At 41.9% G+C, this 27335-nt stretch overlaps 1 protein-coding gene across 4 annotated transcripts; it reads left to right on the top strand.

Moving 5' to 3' along the window:
* Positions 1-338: 338 nt before the first annotated feature.
* Positions 339-26959, top strand: LOC135487781 (uncharacterized). Of its 4 annotated transcripts, none has more exons than XM_064771856.1 (2): positions 339-634; positions 21336-26959. In XM_064771856.1, exon 2 carries the CDS (start codon positions 21814-21816, stop codon positions 22993-22995), a length of 1182 nt encoding a protein of 393 aa, XP_064627926.1. In that variant the 5' UTR covers positions 339-634; positions 21336-21813; the 3' UTR covers positions 22996-26959. The 4 variants fall into 4 exon arrangements, with proteins under 4 accessions (XP_064627926.1, XP_064627929.1, XP_064627927.1 ...); XM_064771859.1 differs by lacking the exon at positions 339-634 and adding an exon at positions 7084-7218; XM_064771857.1 differs by lacking the exon at positions 339-634 and adding an exon at positions 10513-10621.
* Positions 26960-27335: the final 376 nt, after the last annotated feature.

The raw sequence follows: 27335 nt of genomic DNA, 5'->3' as shown, positions 1-27335 counted from the left end.
CGAATAGCTTTCCTTTCTGTTTACCACGAACCAACAGCTGTTCTTTCTGTTTAACAACAAACTTGTTTTTTTTCTGTTCATCAAGGGCGCCCGCGGTATGATATATATTTTTCCCGTGATGCTGATAATTGGAACTGATTGCCCCATGAATTGGCCACAGATAACAGCAACAATCATCAAATGCAATTTAGCTGATTGGTTCTGAATTGCAGTGGGTTTTTTTGTATCATGAAAAATAATGTGACAAGCCTTTGGAACAGAAATGTAAATGCTATTTGGGCTTTCAGTACGATTGCATTAACTGAAGGTGGGCGACACATTACATCCGTATGCCGGCGGCTAAGCATCGAATACAGGCGGCTGGTATCTGGTCCTCATGTCCGACAGCGATGCTGGAGCCGCGCCAAGCGCTATGCTAACTGCGTTGCTCGGAAGAAGTAATATTGTAACCACGTTGCAGAGAGGCAGTAACGTATCGCTTCTCGTGGTACGTTCTGTTGTAGCGTTCTCGAGAGTAACTGGGTGTGTCTTATGTTTCCATATGTGCGCGATATTTCAAATTCTACCCGGAAAATGTAGCAGTTTGGATTAAGATGCAGCATCAGGCAACTGGTTTCAGTGGGTGCTTATTCCAGTAAGTACTAATTACATATAAGTGCCCTCGCAATTGTCGATTTCGTCTGATCTAACATTCTGAGCGTTATGCACTAGTCCATTGACGTTTATTTCAGGATCCGCGTCTGCATTTTAAAGACGGATGACTTAGTCGTAGGGACCGATTTGTCACCTATATTTCTCGGGTCATCCGGGGACGGGGGCCCGAAGCTAATAGAACTATTGTCCAAAGTTTAGGGGCCTTGCATGTCCTTACTAAACTGGGAGTACGAGCTAGAAGATATTGTATTGAAGACTCCGTCCCGAAATAAAGCTTAGGTTTTGGATACATCATGGGCCAACCCTTAACGGACAGCATGGCTATCTTCAAAGTAAGCGATTCCAGTAAACGAAAATGCATGGCATCGGCTTTTGGCCATGTCATCATTGTCTACTCTGTTTTTTACATCAAATTACAACATCTTGGTGGCGCTGTTGACATGGTAATTGCTTCGCCATTTCTGTTTCCGCTAGTTACGATTTTAATGGTGTTTTTCCTGCATTCACCGTCGAGTAAGTCAATATTGCAAAACGAGGTTTGATGTATGTTATCATACTCGTTCCCCAAGGATTAATCAATCGTTTAATGTTTGATGTCAGCCGCTGTTGAGGTGGTCGTTAATGGTGCTCTTTCTCATCAATCGATTAACATAATGACAATTACATGGGCAAGGGGGTCGGTGGTGCGAACAACCCCCTTCCGAGAACCGTTAAATTTGCATTGACCGTGAATGTGCATCCATTTACACCATCTCGACGCGGCCTCTGCCCAAAACCTCAAACCTGCATTTTAACATCCAAGACGACGAGAGGTATTCTCTCAACAAAATCTGAGGGTTGGCTCAGTGGAGTCCAAAACGCAAACCTATACAGTCAAAAGCATAAAATCATTTTTGGCCTGAATTACCGGTTATGTTTACCATGTATACAAACCTCCACCAAATGCCTTAAAAATGAGAAAAATGTGTTTTCTACCTTTCACATGTAAACCTTACAGCTCGTTTAGTACGCATGACTAGACGTATGCAGCTTCACGTACGCATCCACGCCTCTGTGCCCTCCAAGCTTCCAGTAGAGTTGAGAACATGGCTTTTCCTCTCCATCGTGTTGATGTTTGGCTTTACCTTAGATCTGCCTCTGGATCTACTAACAAACATTTCTAGTCTTACAGAGGTAGGAGCATAACTTTTTTACACTGCACCAGTTACTTCTTCAATAAACCATGCGCAACATGAGTTTATGAAAAGTAAAGAACAGTTTTAACCCATTGGATCGCCAACATGAAAGCCATCCTTTCAACATCGGACCGTTCCATGAGAAAGCAGTCACGCCAGCAAGCACTTACCGTCTGCAACGGGAATATCAAGTCATTTGAAAGTGTCAACAAAAGTATACATGTATTGTACGCTGCAAGTCAGTAGGATCCAAGACGTTATACAAATTATCATCATTTTACATTATACGAAAGCTCGGGGATTGAAGAAGCCTACGCTGCATATCACGCAGAATGAATCTCGCAACAGTAAGGTTCCGATCACACACGGTATACGGTTGGTCTACGTATTCGTATTAGCGTAAACATACGTGATCAAAACCTCCACATCACTTGGAGTTGTTGTAACCGTTGAAAGCAATTGCATTTAGGGCATCGACGCGAATACCTAAACATTGCAAACAACGTTATCCATGATGCAATCCGTTAATTGATCTGGCCGTAAATTGTCCTTCAAAGGACACTCAATGTAATCTACTCAGTGAGCCACATACAATGCAGTTTATAATAGTATCCCCTTTGCCTCCAGGATTGGCGGTAATCCAGTCTCCGTGACAACTAAATAGCACTGTAATCTCTCATCCCTGAGAGAGAGCCAACAGTTTGATTCAGTGACATATTGCCAATATCAGGGTTGGAATAAGAAGTGCCAGTAGCAGTCACTGGTATCGGAGAGCTAAGGCCGCCGTTACTATAATGGCTGTTCAACGATCCAAATGAGGTGGAAAGCACTCTCTCCTCGGGAAACATTCTGTCACATTGTGCTGTCATAGTTTCTTCTACCTCTTTTCTCTTGAAAGGAGTCGTTACTGTGGTCGCATCACTTGGCGGAGATCCCAATGGACTGGCAGGCTCCGGGGAACATCAAAGTTTTCTTTCTTTCTTTGCTTCTTCTTTTACTTACCTCATTTTCTTCACGATAGCAGTCCTTGCTGCGGGCATATCATTTTGTCAATGAAGTGGAAAGCACTCGCGGAACATTCCGACATTCTGCCAACATGGTTTCTTCCTCATTTCGTTTTTCATCACATCATCTTCGTCGTCGTTATCTTTTCTTCTTCGTCATCTTCTTCTTCACGTTCGCTGAAGACAGCTGTAAGTACGTTGCGGTTGTCTTAATCGGCTGATGGCTTGTCTTGTGTATGGAACCGACTCTCGGGAAATATCATATGTCAAGGCAAAAAGAAGTTTTCTTTCTTATTTGTAGTAGAAGACCTCAGGAGATATTGAAAACGTAAAAGGAGTTAATCAACTCTGGTTATTCAGTGCCACAACAATTGCATTGCTATATGGTTTTCCATGATGGTTGCCTGGAATGGAAGATGAAATGGCTGCCAGAACTGATCGGCTCGTTTTTCATGCAAAATGACAGTGCCGTGGTTCCACTGCAGTTGAATTCGTTGAGTCAGGAGACGAGCTAACACATTCACCAACGTTCTGTGCTGTCAATGTCATGCTAATGTAATTTCCGCTTGTAACAACATCAGCGCCGACCAGGCTTCAGCAACGCCGACAATGCGATGACTTGTTCCTTGCGAATGCAAAGATCGATACTGAGGAAGCAATGATGTTGTTGACCAGTGAAAATTGGTAGTAGCAAAGTTCTCGTACGATGCGGATCAAGGGCTATTCACCAGTTGGTACAGGTTTACTGAGAGCAGGACCTACTTGGTAGAATGAAGCATGGTTTCCTCAAAACTACCAGCACCTTCTTCGGGTCCCTCGACCAAGTGGAAGCCATCTGGTGAAAGATAATGGTAATACCAGGCATGTTTAGCTCTTCGGGAGCTCGCATTCCTTGAAGGAATTCTGAATCTGGAGAGAGTGCAGAGCATCTGTGATAAGATGTTTCTGCCACCTGACATGATACAAACCAGTTCTGCGATCTCAGTTCCTGAATTATGGCTTCTATTCTGAGCTTCAGTGCGAAATGAGTGGGTTCTGACTAGTAATGGGACTCGAACTCACCACCTTTAGCGCCTGCACCTGTAGGAATAGTATAGACTCCCGGGACAGTCCATTGCGTCATCCTAATTGAATCTCTAGATGCCTGGTCGATAGAGCACGAGGAATGGCTTAACCTTGCCATGCAGTGCCAAAGTACATCTTCAATCGATTTTACTAACTTACTCGCTAGAAAACACTTTTTATCCCAGCACATTCGGGAAACTTGCCGAAAATTCCGTAGTTTCACTTACGTCAAGGCTTGAAAATCGAACAGTTGCTAAGCAACCGCAAGGAAAACAGCGTCTTTCTTATCCAGTAAAGACTGCAAAAAGCTTTTAATCTTTCCCCCTGAGGCGTTCGGCGCGTGTATGTATGAAACCTGTCTCCAACTGGGACCATCAAACTGATCCAATCTAGAAGCAAATTTGGCGTCATGTGTCTTAATGGGCTATTCTCTTTAGAAAAGATTTATGTCTAACAAAACATATGCTCCCCATTTATTGAATCGATATATCGTATTTGGCACTTTTATTAATAGGCGGCAGTGTTTATGGGAGAAAGCGATGGTGTTAGCCTTTTAAGATGCGGCTGTCAAATTTGATAGTTAGGAACTTAGTGGATTTAAGAGTTGGATGTGGGAAAGTTTTCAATCATACATGTGGGAACACCCATTATTTAAAACTACAGTAGAACCTCTCTATTAAGGACACCCTCGGGACTGACAAGTGCTGTCCTTAATAGAGTGGTGTCCTGATTAGAGAGGTCAAATTGAATGGAAACAACCAATTTGGGACCAAACCTAGTGTCCTTAATAGAGAGTTTGTCCTTAATAGAGAGGTGTCCGGTAAGGGAGGTTCTACTGTATTACATGTACACTGTAGATACAAAATATCAGATCTGACTTTTATCTGGTGACGTCTGACGAGCTCTACGATTCTACCCCTAATGGATCTTCAAGGGATAATGTTTAATGGAAGAACGATTTTCCTCCCGCTTTTGGCAAGGAAGTTCATCTCTATATATATCGAATATATCGGATAACGATTATGGACGGATGATGTGAGTGACAACTTTGAATTAAATTTGGCTAGTTTTCCTAAATATCGGTCGAAAGATCGATATAACCACAGACTGCAAATTTAGGTATGATCAGTGAAAAGTACAATACATGTACTCTTTTTTTTACTTTTGACCTAAGTACAGCGTCCATAAAAGATTAGAATTAACCTAAAAATGAAATAATGAGCAAATTAGGCAATGTTGTTAACATCACTTTCGTATATATGTATTCGGCTCCTTTGTCAACGTTTTTGTCATTAAGTGATGAATTACCGTCAATTAACCCCAAAATGACTTTGACCCGAATCCAACTGCATGTTTTGGGTCCTTATGAGGTCAGTTTCAAAACCAACCACCATCCAACGGTCCAAGAAAATAGTGTATATATGCCTTTTGGGATGTTCAATCCATGATATGCTGACATAACATCTCAATATAGAGTCAGTGGCCATGGTACGCGTCAAGACGTACATTCAAATTTGAGTTAAATGGCTTTATACTTGTCCTATTTCACTAGAGTCAGGCGGCGACACATGTTCCGAGTGTGAGTTACAAAATCAAGAAATTACGCGTGAAAAATAGCATAAAAGCATTGGTAGCCATGGCAATTACTTCCGTTTATCGAACTGTTTTCTTTGATTAACCTATTGTCCGAACCAGAGAAATGATTTTTGATGACTCATCAAATTAATCATTTGCCATAGCGAGAATTCGATCGAAAAGTGTATCTCAACCAACACAAACAAAATGGGTAGTTTGATATTTTGGACACGTCTCCAATCCATCTCTTAGTCTCACTCACAGCCCATTTTTCACCAGAACAAAAATTGTGGTATAAATGCATATCCTGAATGTGAAACATGCATCACTCCCATGTTCCAAACAGGCAATTCGGTCGAAGGAGAAAAAACCAGGTGGCACTTGCATAAAAAGTTGTTGCCATTGGCATACGCATCGATTCTGCTGTGTGTTTATTGTGGGGTTGGTTTTCCTTGGTTTACAAACATGACAAAGAGAACGGGTGATGAACGAACGGATCCGCAGCAGATGGACTGTCTGATGGTGCATGTCTGCTTCACATCGCCTCAGCGCTGAACATGAGGGAGGGATGGGGGGGATCGCATCCGAAAGCTGGATGCCACATTTCCACATATCATCGTCCCCCTAAAAGTACAAGTGAGAGGTTACAGAGAGGGTGAAGCCTCCAGTGTTATGCTGACAAAGCTCGAATATGGAGATGATGTTGTTGTCAAGGTCCGAACGGTGTTCTTAGGCTTTCGAATCAGAGAAATTATATACATATTCTGAGTTGACGTTGCCTATTGTGTTGGGGATTTTGATATGAAAAACGCTCATAATCAGGATGAGAACCGAGTGGGTTAAACTATATCCGATGGAATGAATGGGCGTTTAAAAGACCGATATCTTTTGTTAATGCCAGATATAAGACTGTTATTGATGGTGACATCGATTAATGAGAACAATGCAACTCGTATTAAACCTTCATGGCGTATTTCGTTATAGTATTTCTTAAACACCAGTAGTCTTGCATTTTGAATATACTGTTTTATCTGACGATTTAGAATATCGAAAACCCAGTAATGACGTGTTGAGTAGTATATGTATAGCACATTCGACTCGATTCCACCATCTGTTGACATCAGTCACCAATCCAAAAATGATTCGAATCATGTCCACACCTTGAGTTATTCACTCATATCTATATATCCATTTTCAAATGAATCATTTCGCCATGAAAATATGAAATCTCGTAAAAATACCTAAAACACGCATTTTGCCATCGTGTGTAGTGACAATAGTTGCAGGCGTGCTCGCGGCAGACAGTCTCCGCTATTATGCGATACTATTACAGGCGAATCAGATGAATCAGCGTTAAAGGACGGCATCCACAGACTGACGGGTAAGCATTGTCGTCCTGACGGTTCAGCATTGTCTCCTCATTAAAAAAAATTACAGCAGAACGCGACGGTCGTCCGTCTGGTCACAATAGTCGCGTCCGTGTCGGAGCGTCTTCGGCGTGTATTGCTCTGTTGATACTGGTATATACTGTCTTGACACTACAATGAACTTTATCGGCTGCTGTTTTCCGTCCATTTCTGGCAGTATTCATTGGAAATTTATCACATTTCATTTTGTGGATGTACATGGCGATTTGGAAAGTATTTGACATGTTTGAGACATCACTGATGGGATACGATTGATAGCCGATTACCTTTAGTGACGCGGACGTCGTCTTTTGTTGTCTACAGGTTTCATCTATACAGGTGAGTGATGCTGTTTTATTTAGAAGACGATATGCTCTTTTATCTTGCAATTGATAAGTCATGTCCTGTTTTTTACAGACTATTTTCGTACCTACCTGCATACAGAACCCATAATTTAGTCGCTATAGTTCTATAGAAGCTCTGTTGACGACAAACAGAATAAGTGGATGGTTCTCCAAGCATCGCCATTAGTAACCGTCGCTAAATGCAAACCTGCTCAGTGACGTTTCTTTCTAGTTTCTTCGGAGATAGTCTGAACATAACCAAAATTCAATATAACCATACCCGGACGGACGCAGCTGGTAGGGCCCGTCGGCTTGAAAGCCCAGGTAAACCTGCCAGAGAACACCCGTCGGGGTGCGTCCGCCCCACCCTGCGAATGTCCCCTAGGGTCCTGCCTCCTCCTATATCCCCGTCAGGTCACGTTCAGGATAAATCACCGGCGAACATGCGGGTGGGTGTAGATTATTGATCGCGGGCTCAGACTGATGATTCAGTGGAATCCACCATCTGTGTGCTGACTGGATGCATGTACACATGTAATGTGCAGCTTGCAGGTGGTGGAGATTTATTGCAAGGAAGCAATAATGCAATGTTACAAGAGAAGAAAATGAGAAGTGTTATCCCTTCCAGGCCAGATTGAAAGCCAAGGAAGAACATTTTTGGGCACAAGAAACTATCGAAGTGTCTCACTTCGCCCCTTGGGAACAAACATACTGCTCGTCGTTGTTCCATTCGTTGTGCTTGACCCTTCATGTTGACAGCTCAACAGTGGCTCTCTATCAACTTGCCCTCCACCACAACTACCCAAACTTACTTGTTATTACCCCTGTGACATAAAGATCTTGGTTATCTTCAGGGGCATACGCAAGAGAGGCGAGATTTTCTTCAGTCTCTTCTCAGCGTTCTCATCCAATATTCTAACTTCGAGTACATATCATTCCGTCGTTCCCACCATCATTCCCAGCACGCTAGCTTCAGCAATTCTTCATCATTTGTGGCAAACAATTACAGACAATAATCATAAAGAATGATGACCACTTAGTCATCCGGGTGCAATGCTTTGATGCATTGTCAACACTGTGTAGTTGCATTAGATTTTTACATTCAGCGATGTCAGTGGATGCGCAAATGTAAATATCCTGAAAAAAAACATAAAGCGCTCAATGAATTGTTGCCATTTTCATGTTTCGTGATAGGAAAACGCGATCTCCGAGTTGCAATGGAAATCGGGTCTATATGTATGCATTATCGAATATGACATATTACAATGTATATTCGTTATATTGCTTTTGGTTGAAAACTACATGTAGTAATATATAAAGAATTGGTTTTAGGGTGACCTCTTCTTTCCCTTCTCATCACATTGGGCTGCGAGAAATAGTTGCGTGCGGCGTGTAAGTTCTCGATAACATTCATTGAATGAACATCAATCTGACAGATAACCGATGTTTCACATCCACCGCTGCTGATTTTATGTTTTAATCCTACTTCCTGTTATCGTTCCACCAACGAGACTCTCGGGTGGTGTTGGTTCTAAATGTCCACAAGCCATCAATCAAAATGACTCACATGAAAACACCCCTCTTTCGTTTCAATTAATGATTGAGGTCATTAACGACTGATTGAATCTTATCATTTTTCTGAATTATCCATGGCTAGACTCGTAATTTTGTGGCCTTGGTAAAAAATCCAAATCTGCATAAAATTATACGAAGGAAACTGGGTAATGCATGTACTGTATATATGGAATGATGTAGCAATTGGATAGAAAGTAGGAAGCTCAACCAACGAGTTCCCATCAGACAGACTGCAGTGTACATCCCACCCACTGTGTCACATGGACATGATGACAGAATTCTATTGATTGATACCTGTCTGAATCATACAATGGGTTTCCATGACGCTACCAATCACTCTGAGAGTGAGTGCTTAAAAACTCCCGTGAGTGTAAGCTCAAGCATTGATAATCCAAAGTCAAGTTCTGGTGACGACTCTCCTGGTGTCGGCAGTGAGAGGCTGTCGAGATTAAAAACAACATAAATTTGAATGCTGAATTGCAAAAAAACACATCCATGTAATGTATATAAGTGGCAGCCATTTCCTTTCTCTGTCAAAACGACCCCTAATTGCAATGCCTGTCAACATTTGAGGACAAACGTTACTCAGCGAAATCAGGGTAATTTTACTTTCGTAGGTCTGATTGCATCTGACCCGCTACAGTGACGTGTAACTTTATCATTGACTTGAACCTTGCGATCGAAAATTGTTAACGGTTTGACGATATCGCAATAACTATAGAAATAACACCAACCAATGGGCCGTTTCGTGTTGAGCCAGCACCACTATATCAATCTTTCAGTTTCATAAATAATATATAAAAGCAATGAAAAAATGGTTTTAAAAAGATCTTTATGGTTTTAGGTTGCGTTCGAAAGTCCCAAAAACAAATCAGGATTTTTGGATTTGCTACTTTGATGGAGGGCCGTTGCCAGCAAGAGTCCGTTGCATATCCGTTGGCAACCAGCAGGAAACACCTTGTCTTTCAAAGGTTATGTTACACCATTATTTACCGATGGCCAACGTGTTCTTTACTGATCTCCAGAGTAAAAAATGCCAAGTTTGTGATGACTCATCAGAAAATTGATGCCGGCCAACGCGTCAAAAGCAACACGTGCAGCAGATGAACATGTAGAAGATATCAAGTTCATTTCCGCATTAAGATGTGTCTTTTGAAGAGGAAAAGGGATGCCGAGGAACAAGGGAACAGATTCTTTCGTCATACTTCCCACTTTAACTCGTCTGCCTCCCATCAATACCTCACGAAGTGAATTTTGAGTCGAATTCTGTATGATTTCATCTAGAAAATGCAGCAACAGTCACATTTCAGCTGACATTTGAGATCTGATGTAGCATAAACTACTTACTTCACCAAAATTGAACAAAATCCTGATCAACATAACAAATCAAGAACTTTATTTAGGCCCGCAAACATATTCAAATATCATGACCAACTTTCCCAGCCAAGAGGTGAATGACCCCATGAAGACACGCGCCTGAACAAAGCCTGAACGCAACCCCATTGAAATCTGTAAAGAAAACACGATAAAGTAAACATCTTGGAATATTTTCTACAAATTGTCATTCAACTTGAAATTGTTGAAAAGGATGTCCACCAACTGTGTGTAGTTATAGTTCTTTACCTGGTAGCTGAACTACATTCGCATACCAGGTCGCTGCGTCACAGTGACGTCATTTTGCGGGGGATTCTTCAGGATGTGTTCAGTCAGATATCAAAGCTCGTGGCGCGCGCTTCGTACATGAGGTATTGAAGGTATACGGTAACTTGTAATTTATCATTGGAAGTACTGTGATTCATTTCTGGATTAAAGATTTCAGATTTGTAAGTAGTTCGTAGGTTTCCTCGTTGAATATCTAAACGTGCATGTTAGAGACTGGGTTGACAAGATTTTGTTCAAAGTAAATGTTTTTCTAGCTCGGTTATGTAATCTAATCGCAATGAAATGATGCGTATTGAGATTCAGTGATATGTTTCTTTTCTTTGGAAATGTTGGTAATTGAACAAGAGGTTAGAATCCTTTTCTTTACTTTCTTCTTGGTGGTCGTCTGGTGATGGTCTCAGGAATGGTTACAAAAAGCCCATCAGACATTGTTTTCCGGCCAGTGACACCCAGAAATGATCACGATATTGGTATACGTTCTTGGTATAAAGCCTAGGCAATGCATTCGCTTGATATCGTTGTGAGAGTTCTGCTGGCCCAAACGTGAGACTTTTTGCTTTGTTTTTTCAAAGTGGCTATTCTAACGGTACCGTAACAATACAAATTTCAGCGATTTTAGGGATTAAACTGAACATTAGGGGACAAGGATTAGTGTTAGGGAAGGGTTGAGGAGGGGTTAGTGTTAAGAGTAAGGGATAGGGTCTAGGTTAGGTTTGGAGTAGGATTAAGGCTCAAAAGTGAAAATGACCGCCGTAAGAATAGCCAGTTGTTCGCATGTAAAATGCATTAGAGACTGCCGTAATAATAGCCACAGTCTTGTTTTTTTAACCATTGCCCAGGACCTACTCGAGTCAGAGACAGTGAATTAGGTCATTGCTTTCACTCGTTGTCCATTGATCAAAAGCACAGCAGACATATATTGTGGGTCGAAAAAGTGTTATTTGCTGTATACAACAGTATATATAAACAAGCTCACTAAGAGTAGACATATGCATATAAACTATGATGACCAGTTTGCACCAACCAAAATCAGTTGCACACTGCATGTATGTCATTGGACTTTAGACTGACCTGTTTACATCTGCATCCTAAAGGCTACTTTTTGTTCAGAAATGATGCTGTTCTTTTGACTGTGCTAGTTTGTTGCTTTGGCAATAATGGGTGATGACGTCGGTGATGATTTAATCAGCTGACTACCATCGTCGCGGCCAATGGAAAGTGGCCTACCACCATCATACAACATGTACAAAGCAATGGCCAGCAGATGCAGATAGCATCAAATAGCCATCAAAATGTCCGTTTTTTCACGAACCAACCAAACCAACCGAACAACCAACAGAAAGTGCTGATTGTGGGCGTCGTCGCCAGCGCACAGTTGACCTCCCCAGACTACACACTTTGTCGATTGCAGCGCACTTACAGAAGCCATGCACTCCACTCCATATCTATTTCAAGTCATGAATACCGATATTCAGCAGCTAAATTCTCACTAATTCGCCGAAAGCATGTTACATTCAGCGTCACGGAATTGAGTTACGCGTCTACAAATCTGATAGTCTTTTGTGCAAACTCCACGTTTGCTTATACTATAGCGTTCCCATGAATTCCCACATGCTGTTAGGGTCTGGTTACCATGGTGACTGGCTTCCAGTATGAAACGCTGCATGCTACACGCCTGTTGCATGCTATCTGTTAATTTCATGAGCATGGTGACGCATGTTTCAAGCGAGTAACAATAACGAACCAACTTGAAGAATACGCTTAGCACATTATAAAATCAACGAATTATACATGTAGCCCTACATGTAACGACGGGTTTAATGTTGGGCTTTCTCATGATAAGAGCCCAAATTACAGAAGCCCACCCTTGTTCGATGCGAAAACCGAAGAATTAAGACTATGATCAGAATTTTTACTCATCTTGAGATGGTCATGATCTGAGGATGAGAAGCTAGGGAACGTATGACCTCGGAATTGTTGCCCAGAACGTCCTTGTCCCTATCATGATCATTGCCTGTCATGCTAGGACATTCCTTCGAAAACGAAAGATCACGAAACACGAAAGGGTGTAGCCATGATTCTCAATGTTCCTTGGAGGGTATAGGAAAAAACGAACAATATATGTAGGTCGTAAAAGGTTGCCTCATTAATCAGTCTTCTGGGTTTTGAATCTCAGGTATACGTTTTGTAGTTCTCATGAATGTTTTCAGCAGCATTGTCATTGAAACCGACCTCGACATTGACCCACTAACTGTTAGCTGCCTAATTATACATCAAAACACATTTGACTCATTTAAGTCCTTCCTTATTAACTCATTTAATCATTCTAATTTAAATTGATTGAGCTGGAGCTTATGCTGATATTGCAACTCTCTGCAGACTGGTGGAGGCCAAAGAGATGCCCCATTGCAAAAAGTATCCGGGGCACCCTACGAGACTGTTCCTTCTGTACGTGGTGGTCGTCAGACAATTTCCCATCATCGTGTTGATGAGTTGGTGACCACAGCCTCAACAAAACTAGCTGGGTAACGGAAGCATCTGGGGGAGTTGAGGCTGTGGTCATACCAGCAGATGTTCCCACTTGAAGGTACTGTCGTCATATCTTCACAGTGGCTTGCAAAGCATCAAAATGTCCGTTGATGTTATCATGGTGACCCCGGCCCGGCGATCTGAGTCACTCTGTAGTCGCCATGGTCTCCTGCCGTTAGCGTTGGCAGATTGGTCAAAGAGGCCGTGAGAATGTGTCTCATTTCATTTCCAAAGCTAAATGCCATACATCATCGTAGGCCTATAGTAGTTAGATACTTGTGCTATCCACAATCACGTGCTTGTCGGCCATCAACTACATGTATGTTTCAACATGTTCATGTCTGGAATGGCTAACGTATTTTAAAGAGTACAAATCGTATCCAATTGGATTGCCGTCCTCGAGAACTAACAGGCTATAATATAGGCCTAGTCCTACTTCCATCTTTGTTTGTATGTTCGTAAAAAGCAATCCTACATACATTATCTTATTCTAGCTGATATTTAAGATTACAGGAGAGCGCCATGGAGTTTACCCCTCTAGTTTTACTGGGTTTATGAATCCCTTCTCTAACCATTTTGCGACCTACGACTATATATCAGTTTGGAATATACATTACATACCAAAGTTGCAACAATTTTGATCAGTGTTGACATCTCGGTATGTAGTATGGGTTCTTTTCGTTTAAAACCTACAATAATCTTGTCCGTTTGGCGTGAAGGCCGTAGAATAAACAAACCTTAGTCGGTACCTCCATAGCCAAGGACACATGGATCCAATTTTTAAGGTCTTTGTGCAAATTTCTTCCAACAGCCATTTCTGTCAGCTGAGCTCCAGGCCCTTGGGCCTCTTGTTACCAACATCAATACCGCCGGGTACCTCGCCAATAGACAAATCATTGACTCAAATTGTCAATTAGTTCAGGCAATTAGTGATCAGGGTCCAATTGATGCATGTCCCTCGGTGGACTCTCTAATACAAATGTGATTAGGGTGAAAATGTGTGTTCAGTATTTTCATCAATTTAGGCATTGACCTTGAGTCCGACTCAAGCTCTCCAACGTGGTGGTATTCAGTTTATAGGCCTGTACCTTTTCGCATGCTTCGATCCTCGAACATGCCCCACCCCTTGCATGTACTGATGTCACATAAAACAAGAATTGCCTGGGTTGGATGGGTAGTGAAATGAAATGCCATGTATATATATGTGACTAACTTGTTTTGAATAACAAGGCCTTAATAAACAAAGCTATTTACCGGGGCTGTTGTAATGTATAGGCTTTGGAAATTACGAGTCTGATGACGGGACTTTGATTATTTAGCTCATGCATCAATCAGTTGCCTTCAAGTGCGAGTGCACTGACATCGAAAGGTACAGTCTTTAGTTACACTCCGAATGCATTGAACCGGCCTCGTCCTGTCGCCCGGTCCAATCAGGATGACGCAATGGACTGTTTTGCGAGTCTATCTTCAGTGAGCAGTGACTGTTTATGAAACAAAACGAAATAAGGAATATAATTGCGATTACTCATTGAATCACATGACTTGTTTCTCTGAAACGAAAGTAATTCGGAATCTGACAGCGAAATTCCCAACCTATAAACAACCAGAGTAACTATTGATAAAAAGTCACTTGATTAATGCATCCTCATAGATGAAATCACGGTCATCCCACATATTCATTCAAACGGAAGCCTTGTCTGTCTACATCCTGATCGTGAATGTGAAGTGTCATCCTCAACTATGAATCTCGATAATGAGGTTTATGGCTCAACTAAAGGAAACAGAGTGGATAACATCTTGTCCTTGTTTTGCTTAGGTTTTCTTTCGATGTGGCATTCATCGTTGCCCATCTTGACCCGCAATGTTTTGAGATCGCTAAATCACTCACCCATCAATAGACGCAAACAGATGAGAGTCGGGATGATCGTTTTCTCGATAATGAACATTCCACAGAAGAAATCGGAAACACTGCATTGCTAGCCTTCATATAAAGGACTCAAAAGATCACTTCAACTTTAAGAAACTGTGGCTTTGTACGTTTGCATGACCCCGAATGTCGTGGCATAAGAATGAGTATAATCTTTGAGTTGGTGACACAAGTTAATTGACATGCCAAAATGACCAGGTGTCCTCAATTTAGAACAATGAACTCTGCATCTAGATAATGAGATATGATTCCAAGAACATTGGTGTTTTTTCAGTGACGTAAGCTTAAATAATAAGAGGGAGAAGATAGGGCTTTGTATCTTTAGGCCTCCACCTGGGTACACACTGGCTTGGACAGTTGTCTTTCATCTTAAAATCTTACTCTTATTGTATTCATAATGATGAAGTTCATTTGTTTATTGGTTTATTATAAGAAACCAATCGAGTGGGTGGTATAAATGAGAGGGCGTTGTGGCTGTCCAGTTTTGTCTTCAGTTTCCTGGGATTCTGGTCCGCGTTTCATCGTTTACCCGCCTCTGCCTCTGTGACTTACATCGGTTCAGTATTTGTGAGTACAACTTTATTCAAACCCATGTTTTACCAGTCTTGCAATGATAGCGTGGTTTACCACTTCAGCTTGAGCTGGAACAGCACTTTTCTGTACGATGGGTCAAAGGAAAACGGCGAAGTCTCCCCAGAGGTCATGGCCAAGGCCAGCTGGACTTCTGCTTGTTATCTCGGCCAGCAGCAAATCAATATTGAAATATTGCTATGATATCCGGGCTACAGCAATATGAAACAGTGTTAGCTGTATCAACTTTATGCTTGGTTTCCCGCACCAACATGCCAAGGTTACCAGTGGTTGGGAAACAAATTATACAAAAATCAATACTGCATGACACCGGGTTCGTGTCAGCCCCGATAGATCTGATAGATGGGGGCAAAATAACTCATTGACTTCAACTGAGCAAGTAGACGGGACCAAGGACTCCATCGTGTGTCGACTCTAATACGACCAGATTACGTTAATGTCTTGCTTCTCGCCAAGGTTACAGTGGTTTATGACGACGAGAAAACAAATTACAAATCGATACTGCCATCTTGTTGGTGTCGGGCGTTATCTTACTGAAGACAACTGGGATTGGTTGACTCCCGGAGGAGTCCATTCGTCAGCCTTTCCGACCTTCCTTCATCATGGGGAGGGGCCGGCCCGATCCACTGCGTCTCGTGTGTAGGATTCGATAGCTTGAATACCCGTGCCGAGACCAATCGTCTTTGCTTATGGTATAGAGTGGCGTAGTGGAAGCTTTGTGGGCCCATAACCAAGAGGTCCGCATATCGAAACAACGCTCTGCTACCATGCAACTCTTTAGAAACTCATCCCTTTTCGTCGCTCGTCTAATCCATTTTTGATTTTGACCATGATGTTACCATTTGGAATATAACAAAAGTCAACAAATTACCTTACCTTACCATACTGATAAAAGAAAATATTGTGATACTTCCACTGATTGATCAAGCTATGATTTTGCTGCACTGCAGCCGTGCGTTGGTCACATGCGATCGGCATTAATCACTCGCCCGACCAAGCCATCAATAATGGAGATCCTGGAAAGCTATTTCTATACAGTTTCGACACGGAATGATTCATGCTTGCCGTAGCGATAGCATAGCGTGTGGTAGGCTATACATATACTAGTACTAGCAAAACATCAGCAGTCATAACAGATTTGATGCTGGGCGGGAAAAGGCAGATGGTCGGGAAGCAACTTGTTGTGTAGCACTACGATTCACGGTGGAAGGAATATTTCTCATTATTCATTTGGAATCCGAATCGATTGCTGGAATCGTTTGGTTCTCCTGTTGTAAGTTTTTGGCTTCTTCTTTGACATCTTCTTTTGGCATAAAACGTATAGCTGGTCGTACATTCATCAAAGTGTATATCACAAAATTTGGTGGGCGGCGGGAAATGGCAGATGGTCGTTTACGATTCTTTGCGGGGAATAAAGTTTCAAGCAATATCATAGGCTGACTTTTAGTGTGAGCTCAGTGAATTTCAGGAAGAATCTGAAGGCCTGCTATTATGGGAGGATGCATTTTGTTGCTGGCGCTGTTTCGTTTTCTTGGCTTCACCTTCCTAGAACATCTACACGTACAGTATCCGTGTTACCTTTTGTACTATACACCTCGAACCTCATGATTTATACTCTCTTTGAACATAGCCGTGGTATATCTTGGTGAGATGCAAAAACCTTGGTGGTCAAAATGAGTACTAGTTCAACAATTTCTCGCCGATTTGAAATATTCTTCTACACATGATTGTGCTTGGAGGACGAATGCAACTCTAACAATAGTAACTAATGATTTGTGTGCATCCTTCAGACGCCAGCCACTGGCAGGTGTGTTCATATCATTATTAATCCAGTCGGCATCTGCTTCAAGCAAACCACTCATAACGAAAAAATTACATACTTCAGATCTGAGAGAACTGCCTGTATGATTTCTTAGTACGGTAGGCCCTGTATAAACAGGCCCGTTCAAGCATCTATCACCTTAGGCATAGATTCATCATGCTAGACATAGCAGATACCTTCTCATTAACCCTTACATGTACATGTAATTTAGGTACATGTATTTAGTCAGAAAATGTAAAACGTACCAGGCAAAATGGCCGGAGGCTGCAGTTGGGGGCAGTTGAAATTACTGTTTAAGGATAACAAAAGCACACAAATCATCCAGCTTACCTATGAAACCCAGGTAGACGGGGAACCTAATCCCCTAAGCCTTTTCCATTTCTTAATTAAACAAAAAAGCAGAAACCAATATACAACCACAGCTTTTACAGATTTTCAATACAGGAACATGTCTTTCCGCTTGTCCTGAGCAGGGCAACGTAATGAAACCTGTAGCTTCGAGGCAAGTGTTTGAAGAAGCAGCTCACGTTTCGTGAAATCGATAAAGTTGGCCGTGTACGGCGGAACTAGCGCTCTCAAGAAGGGCGGCACAGACAAGGGCACAGACTGGCACTGTCGTTCTATAAATATGTTAGCTTGTGGTTGGTGTCTATATTTTCTTCAATAAAGACATCCTGGCACCAGTGGTTTTCAATACACTCTGCCTCTAGGAGTCTCAAAAACCTGAATCTCAGGATGCAATAAATATGGCTTGTGTTGTAACTTTCATGAGGTTCTTTTCTGTCGGTGATTACATAGTAGCAAAGAGTGTACGAGGTCTCACTCACACTCAAGTACATTCCACAAATTCCTCTCTGCTCATCCCACACAGTCTAATGATATCTAATGATGTATACCCGGAACCATAATGTTTCTCCTCCAAACATGTGTCGATGATGATAATTATCTTTTGTGGACCAATTATCAATTTCGATGTTGCACCATGCCCTAGTTTCTATAACGGTCAAGTGGCATGGAAAACGATGGATATTAGCGAAGTTTCACAAATTTCACGAATATCTATACGAATAACGTATTTACACGAAAAAGTGGAAAACATGATTTTTCAGGTTTCTGAAGTCGTAACTGCTTCCTGGGAATATCATCAGATATACTTTTCCCATTTTGAAAACATTTGGCCCCCTAAAAACTATATAACATTTATAATGGTTTATCCTAACATCATTTTGACGTATACTGCTAACCGTGTTACCGTTGATAGCAATATATACTGTGACACGATAATGATATTACCGTGTTTGTGTATAACTTATATTAGCCGCATTTCGTTGATAAAACAGTGGTGCATTCTTTCTGATGGGGCGGATATGATGGAACATTACACATTAGACAGACGTATACATGGCATAACTCTTGATAACATCAACTTTCCACATGGCAAACAGAAGTTTTTTTCACTCGGCATGTCGCAATTTCTCAAAGGTCTCTACGACAATGGAGGTTAATTGGCATAAAATATATAATCGAAGTTGTATGAACTCATTATACTCCATAAAAAAAGTAACCGTTACTTATTACGGGGAAATCGATGCACTTAATCGTGTTGGAGGGGCCTGTTAATGCCTTATCCTCTAATGGCATGTACTTATATCGATTGGCTACTTAGAGCTGCAGTCTGGCTCATGAGAAGCGTGACGTGAATCGTTTTGATGGATTCGATCTTCTTTATATCGATAACGCCTGTTGACCCAGTGACAAAATTGGAAACGACAAGAAGTACCTGACCTATATGTGACTGCATCTTTAAAAGATGTACATCTGTTTCGTGCAACACTTGGAAACTGCAACCTGCACCACACCAACTTCACAGGTCGTTCCGGGTTTCAGGGTTCGGAACCAGAATCTGGTGAGCCTACCGTGAGGTTCCTTGTCTATGCCAGGGCAAGCAAGGACCAAACCTGGACTCGTTTGGCACCTATAACGATGGTCTAAACACTCATCCCGCCTTGGAGAAATACTCCCTCGAGAATAACACCCACAAGCAGTGCGAACGCGGAAGAAGATGCTCTGTTAGAAAGAGGTCTATGGACAATGTCAGCGTTGCTCTTCTCCACGCAATGATGAGCACATATACGCCACTCACGTTAGTATTAAGCTTCGCACTCACAACAGGCAGGCGACAAGAGAATTATCCACCATGCCAGGGATTCTTAACGCCCGCTATCTTACCTGCCCATTGTTGCAGACTTGTCAGCAGCTACTTTCTTTTCTGATTTCCCAGCGCTCACATTTCTTCATGAGAACTGGTTTGCTCCAGTTGATCTATCCAATTGCAGTTGGAAGGCAATGGGAGAACCTGAAGCAGGTGTGGTGCTCCAAGGGATTCAGATCATCTACAACCACTGCGTTTTGTTAAAAAGTCAGAACAACAACAAGGTGTGCATCCGTCTGGCTTATATTTTCAAAGCCTCAATACAACCTCAGACATGCCAGACAAGAAATCGCTCCCTCTCGTATGGCTGTAACGTCTAGGACTTTAACTGCAGTGATGGTGACTTTCCCAAAGGTTTCCGAGGGCCATTGGTGGTTGGTGTAGAATCGGTGAGCATCAGACTTGTTCAAAGCTCAGAGACTGCAAAATAGATTTCACAACATAGATTACCAAAATGGGTAATCTGTCAGAGTTGCTTTCACTTCATCGTCTAAGGCAAAGACAATGCCTGAGTTCTGTTACCGTGCTCGATATAGCCTGATCTTCAAAGGCTTCAAGTTTAGAGTTGCCACCTTTCATGTCTTACTCTCTAAATGCTATGGGTTGCGTCCTCGGTTTTTTCTTATTATAAACCTTGACATTGGGTATAATGATAGTCCATGACGACCAGACAGACAGTCAGTGTCCACCGTAGTGATTGAAAAAGATATGATGGTCAATCCCCAGATCAATCTTGAACCATCTGCCGGCCAACCAATGACAGTATGATTGGATAAATAGCCTAACCTGTTTCTCTGAACCAATATTATATCAGGAATTCCCTGCGTATGTTTCCAGAAACTATTGTTGATTGAAGATTGCTCAGTGAAAGGAATGTCCCTTTGCTTCGAATACCAATCATTTTCGTCCAAGTGGGTCTGGGCCAATCCTGCAGAGGGTTGCAAAGTTTGTAACAACTGCAAAATAGATGTGAATTGGAGAGGATACGAACAGATTGCTGATGGTAGCTAATGGTAGCTCCGGCGTTTAGGCGGCTGGACACGTGACTTGCCATCTGCACCAGCATTCCTTCAGGCGTTTATTGCTTTCCCTCCTTCAAATCATTATCTTTATGTCAATATTTAGAACCACTTCCTCCATCATATCGACAACATTACAGCTTTTCATAATATACGTGCACCTTTATAACAATATCAAGTACTGCGGGCTGTTTTCAAAGTAATATATAATAACAATAGAATTTAGTTTTATTAATATTGTCAGAGACTCTCATTATTAATACATTCCTTCTTTCATCTCAGCAGACGAAAAATAAAGCACTGTATACAAATATGCTTACCACGTGCTTACCAATGTGACGCTGTTTTGGTACCTTTCGTCTGTCGCACTAGATCGGTACGGCACGGTACCATGGGTTGAGAAACTGTACTCGTAGATCAGTTATAGAGTTCTTCTCTCTCCCAAGCGAGAGATGTTAAATCTTGATGTTATTCAACTTTCAGATTGACCATTCCTTAAAATGCAACCTGGCTAGACATTGTCACTGAACGCTCCACCATCGAGGAGGGCCGGCTAAACCATATTTTTAAGATCTTTTAATGCTGTCCTTCCTTTTGCTTTTAGTACAACTGGCCCATGCCCTTCCGTGACCTGTATGACCTCATGTCGTTCTGAACTGGGACAACATGCATCTCATGTTTTTCACACATTCTTTGCTCGTTTTATTGGGTAGTCGATCAAACTATTAACCTCAAGTGGTCGTTGTGTTAATACAATTGTCATGTATCGTTTCAGGACTGGTTGATGGGCCTGTAGGAGGTCGACCCATGGTGCACAGCATTATGTAGAGACGCTTGTCAGGACGTAGAGGGGTGCTGTCGTCTGCTGCCTTTGGCATAAAAGGATTCGAACAGATCTTCAACGTAGAAAACGTAAACAGTGATATCCAACAGATCATTAACGTCGAATACGTAGACAGTGAGAGTAAAGGCAAACTCGAGTAGAGAACTTCACTTAGTGCTTTGATTCTCGTTGCACATTCGTAAGGAATTCGTGAACTTGCTCGGTTGCTGTGCTTGGTCGTTAAAGATGTAGCTTGCAGGTGCTATATGATACGTCAGTGGTGGTTCCGTCAGCTGATAGCCTACCTTACCAAAGCTTTCCCAGGTGAAAGCTAACTGGGACGAGCTGTGCTAGTCACTAAGAGCCTACTGGATGCTAACAGTAGCGCATATACGAGTTGTTTTTATTTTTTCTTGTGTTGGGATTCTTCATGATGGCCTACAATCGATATAACTGGAGGTTATCACAGATTAAAGAAGAGATCGAAAGTTTAGACCTGAGTCTTGGCATGGATGATGAGTCGTTCCGTTTCAAGAACCTAAAATTGGATGGTCCAGATGTGCCTAATAGTCCCACTGGTTATAAAAGCGATGGGTCTATATCTCCTATATATTGCTCCACGGATAAAGTATTGAAGAAAGAGGAGGTTATGACAGAGGAGGAGATAGCGAATGCGTCTGTGAAAAAGATTAAGGACAAGTACGATTCGTTAGAGAGGATGCAGAAACACATGGGCAAGAAGCCCCTAGGGCCACCGCCCACGGATAATGGATTTGACTTTGAGTCGTTACCCCCACCGCCTGTACTTTCACTGGATCTTCCGGAGTTCCCGCGGTTGGAGATCCCACCACCGGTGTCACCAACTCTGGCTCCCAGTCCGCAAGCAGAGGCGTCGCTACAGGAAGCAGTATTCCAGCAGTTCGAGGCTGCACAAGCACAGCAGGCTGCTGAGCAGGCAGCAGAGGCAGGGATAGAGACAGTTACTGATGATGACATCATGCAGGTTGAAATGTTCTATAGGAGTCACCGATCAAGTGTGTATGTCTGTCCTGGATTAGCAAACTTATACTTCGGGACGGCTAAGCAGAACGGAACTGGGGACAATTGGCAATTGTTTCGGACTGGTATCCCTGTGATGGTGATTGACACTGGTGATGGGCGGAGGAATCGGAAAGCACATCTAATTCTTGCCGAGAAAGGTTCAGGGTTTATTCTCTGGAAGGACAACCTTGACCATTTATCACATTTTAAGGCGATGCACCCGAACTTTCACACCATGTTTCTGTCAAGTGATCACACAAAGCTGGCTGGGTTTAGCTATGACGATGTTGGCGCTGCTAATGATTTCTTGAGTTCGTTACAAAAAGTCATGTCTGATCCAACAGACGAACTATTCAATATGTCAAAGAAAAAGAAAAAGAAGGAAAAGAAACAAAAACAAAAATACAAGGCTCCCAAGAAAACAGACATTTCACAGCCATGCTGTTTTATGCACGTGACTAAGTTAGAACGATCGGATCGAGAACATTATGCTGGTTTGGTGCCTCCACCGAATACAGACACTGTGGAAAGAGCAAAGAATTACGTCACGATGCGATCCACGCCCAAGTAATGGAGTTCGGGAAAGATTCCCTTTTTCGTTAGGGTGATCTTCGAAACACTTCTTCGGGAAATGTGCTAATATATGAACATTCTGTGAGATAGAACCTCGGTTTTGAATGAATGGAAGGCTAAGCTGTGATGTTTTTGAATTTCTTGTTGGAAATGATAGGCTGTTGTGGGTGGAATACTCAAAGGACTGAACAACTCTTTCTGGGATAATGATGTGCACTTGTTGGGTACTCGTCCTCACTGTAATGTGGTGGGAGTACCCTTGACCTAGTCTGCCAGTAGATGCACAGAAGGCACTACAATTGAGGCACTAGGCACTTGGGTATGCCTCTGATGCACTAGGGTATATGCACTAGGATATGCCTTTGTGACGGATTGGTGAGAATTGAATCTATGCGAGAGAATATATTCAAGTAGCACCGCGTATCAATTTTCCTTAGAAGTACAGACAGTACCCTTGCTACCAAACACATGATATACATGAAAGGTACATGAAAGGTACGTTGGAATCTTCGGATATGGACGAAACAGGGCGGCTTGGCAGAAGGACATTTACACCAAAATTGAGATTAAAATTGAAACGTAGATTGAGTTTAAACTAGTCGATTGAGAATTTAGACTCTTTGTATAGTTTGCAGCAGATTCTCAAGTTTGTATGAATTCATCCACATTTACAATGGCACACTGTTTAATGTCATCTCTGCTCAACCCGTTGCGCTGACTTGATTGCTGGCGAAAACTAATGCTTAGGCGCACAACCAAGAGGGATCCTGAGCTCTCCTGAGTGTAGAGTCTCTCGACGATCGTTTCGCCACAAGGCACAAAACGAGGGACTTGGCACTCAGGAACACCAGATGTTGGAAACTTGGACCCGCCTCTCTGTCACGATGCCCGGAGTTCAGAATACGGTACCACGATTCTCTGATGCTCATAAAACTCGACTTGACTTTTCAAACATGCACTACTAATCTTGCTGCTGTGTCAAACTGTCAAGGGTTTGCACTACGTAGGGTCTAGGGTCTACGTAGAGCAAAGGGCATTTTTGGAAGCGCCTTGTGAATGTAGATGGATTCGGAGTGGTCCGGTTGTATAAAGACTGTGCGACCCCGCACCTATTATATTGTACATGTACATACAGTGATTACAAGTTCTAGGATTCTAATTTTGTACCAGACTGTTGGATTTGAGAAAGCCTTTATTTGCGCAACTACAAGTAGCTCATCTACCTTTTGCATTTATCATTTTAGAACATTTCATTGTACAGTCTTTATTCGTATTGGCAATCGCAACATAATTTAGGTCGACGTGTATTTGTTTTGCGGTTGGCATTTCATCTCCAGTTGACTAGACAAAGTACACCACATGTAACACCCGTGGCAGTTGCGTGTCCGATGTCAAGGCAACGAAAGGGCATTGCTTCTTCTGTTCTACCAGAATAATAGAACGAGAGACTAACTTGACCTATACTAAAGGAACGGAAGGATAAGCAAACTTAGCTTTCTAAGTTCGGCATCCCTTATGTCGAATCCCTCAGCATTGCGTCGCGTGTCCCCTCATTGCATAGGGGATGCTAGAGGTTGGAACTTGAAATAAGAGGTACTTGTTGATGTTCCCTCTTGTTGTTGGACCGCCCTACTTGTCTGGATGTTAAAAAACCCTACTAAATATTTCTCAACGAAGACCCGTGTTGTGGGTTGAATGGTTTCAAGTAATTTGCGCCTTTGATTTGAGTTATTGCCATGACGAAGAAAGTCAAATCATGTATTATTTCAACGGTGCTGTTTTGTTGGTGACAGATTATTTAAGCTATGCCTGCCATACTTTAGTTATAGTTTCAAGAATGCAAATAGCTGGCTTTTGGTGGTCTCGCTCATGCAACGTCTATTGGGAAGTCATTTGACATCACATCCTGAGATTTAGGTTATACTCCATATACGTCGAGAGGCCAAGAAGGCAGTACAATGGAACACCGTGCTCCAACCGATAAAACTTTTGACTGCCCCTGAGCACGTTTACTCGTGCAACGACAGGGGACTCGGCGTTAACGATGGACTGTGGGCACTGGTGAAAGAGTCTATGGGGACTGCACTGAGCCGTCTATCAAAAATCAAAGTAAAGCGACTGCCATCCCTGAGGACACCATTCTTTTATCGTCACGTGTGGCCGGCTTTGGTATAAACAGCTCAGAGAAGCATTTACACCACTTGGCCGAAATAGATATGGACGATGCGTGAGCGGGCCGGGCCCTAGCTTTCAACTGCTGTGTTTCGATGTAAAATATTCATAGTTTATTTTAATCTCAATTCTAGTTGGTCCTTTAGGTAAGTTCGGAGAACCAATAAAGGTTATATATAGGAAGGAGCCATGCAGGTCAGATTACGTTACACGATTTCGCCAAGAGGAGTCCCTCGCATCTGACAGTACGTCGAACACTATTCATGCTTGTACGAGGGATACCTGATGCTCATGGATCAAGCACGACCCATTAGTATCAGTCATCCGAAGATGACCAATTTGACTCCCTAGCACCTAGTACCTAACCCTTCTTTAGCAGTGGCTGCAGTGGGCTGCGTTGTTGTATAAATGTGAGCGCAAAATTCAAATCGGAAACTGGGGGGAATTTTCGTATTGTCATCCGAATTCGTCTTATTGTTGCTTTTCTTGTTAATTTGTAAATACTGCGTGTTTGGTCTCAGCCCTGCAGGCTCTTAAAGGAGGATCAGCCGTTTAAAACTTCCCGCAAAACAGACGGTCGGGTATTTTTGTTACCGTACTCAGAATGAGAATTTAAACTAAGCTGGAGAATACCATTGGTCAACCGCTCCCCATGTGGACGTGGAAGATTGTTGAGGCAAGTACAGCTGATCCTCCTTCAACTGAACAAGAAACGGCCCTAGCATGGGTCATGGTAATTGAACATTTCAGTTCGCATGTTTACGGTAATACTGAAACATTGATAGTAATTATTTCCTGTTAAACCAAGAGTACTTGAGTAATTGAACATTTCAGTTCGCATGTTTACGGTAATACTGAAACATTGATAGTAATTATTTCCTGTTAAACCAAGAGTACTTGAGTAATTGAACATTTCAGTTCGCATGTTTACGGTAATACTGAAACATTGATAGTAATTATTTCCTGTTAAACCAAGAGTACTTGAGTAATTGAACATTTCAGTTCGCATGTTTACGGTAATACTGAAACATTGATAGTAATTATTTCCTGTTAAACCAAGAGTACTTGAGTAATTGAACATTTCAGTTCGCATGTTTACGGTAATACTGAAACATTGATAGTAATTATTTCCTGTTAAACCAAGAGTACTTGAGTAATTGAACATTTCAGTTCGCATGTTTACGGTAATACTGAAACATTGATAGTAATTATTTCCTGTTAAACCAAGAGTACTTGAGTAATTGAACATTTCAGTTCGCATGTTTACGGTAATACTGAAACATTGATAGTAATTATTTCCTGTTAAACCAAGAGTACTTGAGTAATTGAACATTTCAGTTCGCATGTTTACGGTAATACTGAAACATTGATAGTAATTATTTCCTGTTAAACCAAGAGTACTTGAGTAATTGAACATTTCAGTTCGCATGTTTACGGTAATACTGAAACATTGATAGTAATTATTTCCTGTTAAACCAAGAGTACTTGAGTAATTGAACATTTCAGTTCGCATGTTTACGGTAATACTGAAACATTGATAGTAATTATTTCCTGTTAAACCAAGAGTACTTGAGTAATTGAACATTTCAGTTCGCATGTTTACGGTAATACTGAAACATTGATAGTAATTATTTCCTGTTAAATCAAGAGTACTTGAGTAATTGAACATTTCAGTTCGCATGTTTATGGTAATACTGAAACATTGATAGTAATTATTTCCTGTTAAACCAAGAGTACTGCGAACAAGAATCAAATATTTGTATTTAGATGGACCAATAAAGTATGAAATCAAAACGAGTTGGCATTGGCCGTTCACTTCTTGACTCAAAATCTAAAATCGTAGCCAGAAACCTCTACTGCAAACACTGCTCTGTCCCGTTCATTGTGTCAGCTGGATTGTCCGTCTTCACGTTTTATATTAATAGCCTGAAAAGATGCTGCGTTGCCGCACTTCGGACCAGATAGTTGTGCTGCGCTCGCATATGAAGGTTTTCCTACGCGTTTTCACCAGCGGACATTATAGAACCACTCAAAGGGTTACATTGAGTCTCTGTAATCTCTAGAGAATCAGACCAACATAGAGTGTAGCATTTAGAGAGCAGCTGAGGTCATTCACATGTTTAGTCACAGCATTGATGAATACAATGTTTAAGTGTGTTGATCATT

The sequence above is a fragment of the Lineus longissimus genome, chromosome 5 (genome assembly GCF_910592395.1).
Source record: "Lineus longissimus chromosome 5, tnLinLong1.2, whole genome shotgun sequence".
NCBI classification, from domain to species: Eukaryota; Metazoa; Nemertea; class Pilidiophora; order Heteronemertea; family Lineidae; genus Lineus; species Lineus longissimus.
This window is presented reverse-complemented; position numbering and strand designations above follow the sequence as displayed.

Coding starts and splice junctions, on each gene's coding strand:
- LOC135487781 (XM_064771856.1), top strand. CDS start 21,814: ATGATGGCCTACAATCGATATAACTGGAGGTTATCACAGATTAAAGAA.